Source organism: Bombina bombina, chromosome 9, assembly GCF_027579735.1.
Source record: "Bombina bombina isolate aBomBom1 chromosome 9, aBomBom1.pri, whole genome shotgun sequence".
NCBI lineage: Eukaryota > Metazoa > Chordata > Amphibia > Anura > Bombinatoridae > Bombina > Bombina bombina.
In genome coordinates, this window is record NC_069507.1 from 259,637,725 (window position 1) to 259,645,949 (window position 8,225).

Sequence of the window (8,225 nt, forward strand, 5' to 3'; positions counted from 1 at the left end):
AATACAATTAACTATTTTTTTAAAAAAAAATAAACACTAAATTACACAAAATAAAAAAGAAATGATCAAATATTTAAACTAATTACACCTAATCTAATAGCCCTATCAAAATAAAAAAGCCCCACCCCCAAAATAAAAAAAACCCTAGCCTAAACTAAACTGCCAATAGCCCTTTTGCGGGGCATTGCCAATAGAATGTGAGCTCAATCCTATTGGCTGATTGGATCAGCCAATAGGATTGAAGCTCAGTCCTATTGACTGATTGCATCAGCCAATAGGATTTTTTTACCCTTTAATTCCGATTGGCTGATAGAATTCTATCAGCCATTTGGAATTCAAGGGACGCCATCTTGGATGACATAATTTAAAGGAAAATTCATTCTTCAATAGCCAGCGAAAGAAGAGGATGCTCCATCCCAGAAGTCTTGAAGGTGGACCCGCTCCAAATCAGAAGGATGAAGATAGAAGATGCCGTCTGGATAAAGACTTCTGCCCACCTTGAGGACTACTTCTTCCGCTTGGATGAAGACTTCTCCCGTCTGGATGAGGATGGATGTCCGGTCTTCAAAAACTGTAAGTGGATCTTCGGGGGTTATTGTTAGGTTTTATTAAGGGTTTATTGAGTGGGTTTTATTTTTAGATTAGGGTTTTGGACACAGAAAAAGAGCTAAGTGCCCTGTTAAGGGCAATGCATATCCAAATGCCCTTTTCAGGGCAATGGGGAGCTTAGGTTTATTTAGATAGGATTTTATTTGGGGGTTTGGTTGTGTGGGTGGTGGGTTTTACTATTGGGGGGTTGTTTGTACTTTTTTTTATAGGTAAAAGAGCTGATTTCTTTGGGACAATGCTCCGCAAAAGGAACTTTCAAAGGGCTATTGGCAGTTTAGTTTAGGCTAGGTTTTTTTTTATTGGGGTGGCTTTTTACTTTGATAGGGCTATTAGATTAGGAGTAATTAGTTTAAATATTTGATCATTTCTTTTTTATTTTGTGTAGTTTAGTGTTTGTTTGTTTTGTAATTTAGTTAATTTTATTTAATTAATGTAATTTATTTAATTTTAGTGTAATGTTAGGTGTTCGTGTGAGGCAGGTTTGGTTTTATTTTACAGGTAACTTTGTATTTATTTTAACTAGGTAGTTAGTAAATACTTAATAACTATTTACTAACTAGTCTACCTAGTTAAAATAAATACAAACTTAGCTGTGAAATAAAAATAAAACCTAAGCTAGCTACAATGTAACTATTAGTTATACTGTAGCTAGCTTAGGGTTTATTTTATAGATAAGTATTTAGTTTTAAATAGGAATGATTTAGTTAATGATAATAATTTTTATTTAGATTTATTTTAATTATGTTAAAGTTAGGGGGTGTTAGCGTTAGACTTAGGGTTAGGGTTAAGTTTAGGGGTTAATAACTTTAGTATAGTGGCGGCGGTGATGTTGAGGGTGGCAGATTAGGGTTAATAATATTTAACTAGTTATTGCGATGCGGGAGTGCTGCAGTTTAGGGGTTAATATGTTTATTATAGTGGCAGTGATGTCTGGAGCGGCAGATTAGGGGTTAATAATTGTATTTTAGTGTTTGCAATGCAGGAGGGCCTTGGTTTAGGGGTTAATAGGTAGTTTATGGGTGTTAGTGTGCTTTTTAACACTTTAGTTATGAGTTTTATGCTACAGCTTTGTAACCCAAAACCCATAACTACTGACTTTAGATGGTGGTACGAATCTTGTCAGTATAGATTGTACCGCTTACTTTTTGACCTCCCATGCAAAACTCGTAATACCGGCGCTACGGAAGTCCCATTGAAAAAGGACTCCTTGAAAGGTGCAGTAGTTATGTTGCGTTAAAGCCCAAAAAGTGTGCGGTACAGCTATACCTACAAGACTCGCAATAACAGCGGTAGTGAAAAAGCAGCGTTATGAGCCATAACGCAAAACTCGTAATCTGGCCGATAGAAAAGTAAGATTTTTGGAAATAATTGTTTTATTCAATTAAAATATAATGTTCTAATTTCTACATCAGGTGCAATAATTTATATGGAGCTTACTTTTTTGCTAGTTTTTCTGAGAATAGATTTCTAAAATGAGAGTCTGTTCTTTATATCTTTTTTCCAAATGTCTTGATGGTGATAGAAGTTGATAAATCAGAAAAACAAATGTTGTTGTTACATTATCTCTTCCTTGTGTACTTTCTATGACTAAAATAGCACAAGTCCCTTGATAAGCTACCTATTGATATCTATACATTGAGTATTGATTAACTAGACCACGTTTCCATGATGTGACACAAGGTGTTAGGTAAAGAACGATTACCACCAACAAACCATATAAATACCAAGCTGTTCTACAACAAACATATCCATCCAACATATCTCCATGATGAAGCTGTTTCTGCTCTGTGTGCTCCTGGGAGCTGCTGGTAAGTGTGAAACACAGAAAATATACACGATCAATAAGTGCTAGCATCATGTAAAAGCTAACAGGAATTTAGAACATCCCCAATAAATTATTACTAATGTTTAACATGACTTTTCAAGAGGCTACATTGTTTTAGGATGCTGCATCACTAACATTAGAGAGATCTTTATGAACAAATTGGTCAGAAACTCTAGAAAAGTCTAACATTCTTTTATCTGTGTAATATTATGTTCTCAGCTGCATTTGATGATGATGATAAGATTGTAGGAGGTTACACCTGCGGCAAGAATGCTCTCCCATATCAGGTGTCTCTGAACTCCGGTTACCATTTCTGTGGTGGGTCCCTGATTAACAACCTGTGGGTTGTGTCTGCCGCTCACTGCTACAAAGCGTAAGCTATTTGAATTGTTTTCATATACTACTTTCCCTACAGTTGTTTTTAATATTCATATATAATCCCCAAGCATCTATAGTTAATTATATCTTCTTCTGCTATATTTTTCAAATATGTCTTCTAAAGTTTATTCAAAAAACTATCGGCTAGATTACGAGTTGTGCGCTAGGGTTAAAAAGCAGCGTTGAGAGTTCCCAACGCTGCTTTTTAATGTCCGCTGGTATTAAAAGTCTTGAAATGACAGGCTCACCGCTCATTTTTTTGGCCAGACTCGGAAATACCGCAAATCCACTTATGTCAATGGCGTATCCTATATTTTCAATGGGACTTGCATAGCGCCGGTATTACGAGTCTGACAAAATATGATACCGCATTTTAAAGTCAGTAGTTAAGAGTTTTACACTACAACGCCGTAGCATAAAACTCTTAACTAAAGTGCTAAAAAGTACACTAACACCCATAAACTACCTATTAACCCCTAAACTGAGGCCCCCCACATCGCAAACACTAAAATAAAAATTTTAACCCCTAATCTGCCGAACCCTTTACCCTTAAACCGCTGCATTCCTGCATCACAAACACTATTTAAATATTATTAACCCCTAATCTGCCTGCCCTAACATCGCCGACACCTACCTACATTTATTAACCCCTAATCTGCCGACCCCAACGTCACTGCCACTATATTATATGTATTAACCCCTAAATCTAAGTCTAACCCTAACCCCCCTAACTTAAATATAATTACAATAAATCTAAATAAAATTACTATAATTAGCTAAATTATTCCTATTTAAAACTAAATACTTAACGATAAAATAAACCCTAAGCTAGTTACAATATAACTATTAGTTACAATGTAGCTAGCTTAGGGTTTATTTATATTTTACAGGCAACTTTGTATTTATTTTAACTAGGTACAATAGTTATTACATAGTTGTTAACTATTTAATAACTTCCTAGTTAAAATAAATACATATTTACCTATAAAATAAAACCTAAACTAAGTTACAATTATACCTAACACTACACTATACAGTAATTAAATAAATTACCTAAACTAAATACAATTAATTGCAATTTAAATAAAAATATCTAAGGTATGAAAAAACCCCCCCACTAAATTACAGAAAATAATAAAATAATTACAAGAATTTTAAACTAATTACACCTAGTCTAATCCCCCTAACAAAATAAAAAAGCCCTGCCCTACACTAAATTACAAATAGCCCTTTAGTGTTTTTTTTTTTTTCGTACCTTAGATATTTTTTTTAAAATTGTAATTAATTGTATTTAGATTAAGTAATTTATTTAATTATAGTGTAGTGTTAGGTGTAATTGTAACTTAGTTTAGGTTTTATTTTACAGGTAAATTTGTCTTTATTTTAACTAGGTAGTTATTAAATAGTTAATAACTATTTAATAACAATTGTACCTAGTTTAAAAAAAATACAAAGTTGCCTGTAAAATAAAAATAAACACTAAGCTAGCTACAATGTAACTATTAGTTATATTGTAATTAGCTTAGGGTTTATTCTATAGGTAAGAATTTAGTTTTAAATAGGAATAATTTAGTGATTTGTATTAATTTTATTTAGATTTATTTAAATTAAATTTAAGTTTGGGGGGTTAGGGTTAGACTTAGATTTAGGGGTTAATAACTTTATTATAGTGGTGGTGACAGGGGCGGAAGATTAGTGTTAATAAATATAATGTAGGGTTCGGTGATGTTGGGGGCAGCAGATTAGCGGTTCATAACTATAATGTAGGTGGCGGCGATGTCGGGGGCGGCAGATTAGGGGTTAATAAGTGTAAGATTAGGGGTGTTTAGACTCGGGGTTCATGTTAGGGTGTTAGGTGTAGACATAAAAAGTATTAACCCATAGGAATCAATGGGGCTGCGTTAGGAGCTTTATGCTGCTTTTTTGCAGGTGTTAGTTTTTTTTTCAGCTGGCTATCTCCCATTGATCCCTATGGTGAAAGCGTGCATGAACACGTTTTACCTGCTCACCGCTACCATAAGCAGCGCTGGTATTGAGGTGAGATGTGGAGCAAAATTTTGCTCTTCGCTCACTTTTCTGCGGTTAACGCTGGGTTTCTAAAAACCCGTAATACCAGCGTTGTCTGCAAGTGAGCGGTAAGCATAAACTGCTCGTTAGCACCACACAGGCTCTAACGCAAAACTCGTAATCTAGGTGTAAATTTCCAAAATTATATTTCATGAAGATATTTTTTTCTGATTCAAATTGCAGTCTACATTCCTTTCTGATTTTCCATCTCATTACACCTGCAGGAGCATCCAGGTCAGACTGGGAGAGCACAACATCGTTACCAGTGAGGGCACAGAGCAGTTCATCAACTCTGCCAAGGTCATCAGACATGCCAGCTACAACTCCAGGACCCTGGACAATGACATCATGCTCATCAAGCTCGCCTCTGCCGCCACCCTGAACTCCTATGTGAAGGCTGTAGCTTTGCCCTCTGGATGTGCCGCGGCTGGCACCAGCTGTCTGATCTCTGGCTGGGGAAACACACTCAGCAGTGGCAGTGAGTAACTATTACTAAATATTCAGTGTAACATGTTCTATAAATAAATCTAAGGCTAAAGCCATTGCTTGTTTGAGCTATTCCTTTTTAAAGCACAGCTTAATACGTTTATTTCTCAGAGAATATGCAAACCCACATAAAGGGTACAGTGTTTCTGCTAGAGAATCATTTTGTATATCTAGTATAAAATAATAGCATAGAAGAAAAGCTTATTGCATGGCTACGTAGAATCTGAACTAGTTGCTTAATGATTTAATGGTTTCATTTGTAGCCAACTACCCAGATCTCCTGCAGTGCGTGAGCGCCCCCATCCTGACTACTGCCCAGTGTACCGGTGCCTACCCAGGAGAGATCACCAACAACATGATCTGTGTTGGATATCTGGAAGGTGGCAAGGATTCCTGCCAGGTAACATCACCTGTCCTCTTTCTATTAATCTAACTTGAAAGGGACACTCTAGTCAAAATTATACTGTCATGATTCAGATAGGGCAAGCAATTTTAAAAAAACTTTCCAATTTACTTTTACCATCACATTTGCTTTGTTCTCTTTGTATTCTTTGTTGAGAGCTAAACCTAGGAAGGCACATATGCTAATTTCTAAGCCCTTAAAGACTGCCTTATATCAGTGGATTTTGGCAGTTTTTAACAGTTAGACAGTGCTAGTTTATGTGTGCCATAAAGATAACACTCCTCATTCGCTAAAATGTGAGTCTTTCAAAAGAACTGAGATAAGGAGCAGTCTGCAGAGGCTTAGATACAAGGTAGTCACACAGGTAAACAGTATATTAATATAACTGAGATAAGGAGCAGCCTGCAGAGGCTTAGATACAAGGTAGTCACAGAGGTAAAAAGTATATTAATATAACTGAGATAAGGAGCAGCCTGCAGAGGCTTAGATACAAGGTAATCACACAGGTAAAAAGTATATTAATATAACTGAGATAAGGGGCAGTCTGCAGAGGCTTAAATACAAGGTAGTCACACAGGTAAACAGTGTATTAATATAACTGAGATAAGGGGCAGTCTGCAGAGGTTTAGATACAAGGTAGTCACAGAGGTAAACAGTATATTAATATAACTGAGATAAGGGGCAGTCTGCAGAGGCTTAGATACAAGGTAGTCACAGAGGTAAACAGTATATTAATATAACTGAGATAAGGGGCAGTCTGCAGAGGCTTAGATAAAAGGTAGTCACAGAGGTAAACAGTATATTAATATAACTGAGATAAGGGGCAGTCTGCAGTGGCTTAGATACAAGGTAATCACAGAGGTAAACAGTATATTAATATAACTGAGATAAGAAGCAGTCTGCAGAGGCTTAGATACAAGATAATCGCAGAGGTAAAAAGTATATTAATATAACTGAGATAAGGAGGCAGTCTGCAGTGGCTTAGATACAAGGTAATCACAGAGGTAAACAGTATATTAATATAACTGAGATAAGAAGCAATCTGCAGAAGCTTAGATACAAGGTAGTCACACAGGTAAACAGTATATTAATATAACTGAGATAAGGGGGCAGTCTGCAGTGGCTTAGATACAAGGTAATCACAGAGGTAAAAAGTATATTAATATAACTGAGATAAGGGGCAGTCTGCAGTGGCTTAGATACAAGGTAGTCACAGAGGTAAACAGTATATTAATATAACTGAGATAAGGGGCAGTCTGCAGAGGCTTAGATACAAGGTAGTCACAGAGGTAAACATTATATTAATATAACTGAGATAAGGGGCAGTCTGCAGAGGCTTAGATACAAGGTAGTCACACAGGTAAACAGTATATTAATATAACTGTTGCTTATGCAAAACTGGGGAATGGGTAATAAAGGGAACATTAGCATTTTAAACAATAATAATTCTGGATTAGACTTTCCCTTTAACTTAACTTTGTACATACAATTTCTTAAATACTCAAAATACAATGCGTACTCCCCTTATATTCTTCTTCTTTTTTTTTTCTTTTTGCACAAATATCTTTATCTTATTTACCTTCTTTTTTTTAAACACTATTTTACTGATACGTCTAATAAAGTCATGAACTGACTGCTCATATTTTATTTAATATTTCACATATGTATTTATCATCTCCTTTAGCTTATTCTCCCTAATTTGGTTTCAAGCTATTTCTTCTGTTATAATAATCTTCCTTCTTTCAGGGTGACTCCGGTGGACCTGTGGTGTGTAACGGACAGCTGCAGGGTATTGTCTCATGGGGCTATGGCTGCGCTCTCAGGAACTATCCTGGTGTCTACACCAAGGTCTGCAACTACGTCTCCTGGATCCAGAACACCATCGCTGCCAACTAAATCACTTGTATTCCTGGCTACATCCTATCTGCATGTATTTGTACATAAGATGAGCTCTGGCTTCATTGTGGACATTGATATTGAAGACCATCATTAAATAAATTGATTATTGATTTCACATCTTATGATCTGAGTCTCCTCATATACTTTAACATGTTTGTGTCAAATTTTTCTAGGACTAAAAAAGTTATTTTTACACTTACATTAAAGGGGCAGTAAATTCAATATTAAACTTCATGTTTCAGTTTGATAATGCAATTTGAAACAACTTTCCAATTTACTTAATTTGCTTTGTTCTTTTGGTATTCTTTGTTGGAAAGCATACCTAGGTAGGCTCAGGTGTAGCAGTGCACTACTGGGAACTAGTGTCTCATTGGTAGCTGAACATATATGCATCTTGCCCTTAACTCCCCCATTGGGGCCTATTTATTAAATGTCTTGCGGACCTGTTCCGACAGTGCGGATCAGATTCCCAAGACCTCGCTAAATGCGGAGAGCAATACGCTCTCCCAATTTAACATTGCACCAGCAGCTCACAAGATCGGGTAAATTTCCGGCGAT

The 8,225-nt window shown here is 36.0% G+C and overlaps 1 protein-coding gene across 1 annotated transcript; it reads left to right on the plus strand.

Moving 5' to 3' along the window:
* The first annotated feature begins 2,377 nt into the window (after positions 1 to 2,377).
* Positions 2,378 to 7,789, plus strand: LOC128639679 (trypsin-like). Its single transcript, XM_053691802.1, has 5 exons — positions 2,378 to 2,417; positions 2,654 to 2,807; positions 5,104 to 5,357; positions 5,629 to 5,765; positions 7,515 to 7,789. The coding sequence occupies exons 1-5, from the start codon at positions 2,378 to 2,380 to the stop codon at positions 7,662 to 7,664; spliced, it is 735 nt and encodes a 244-aa protein (XP_053547777.1). The 3' UTR covers positions 7,665 to 7,789.
* The last annotated feature ends 436 nt before the right edge of the window (positions 7,790 to 8,225 follow it).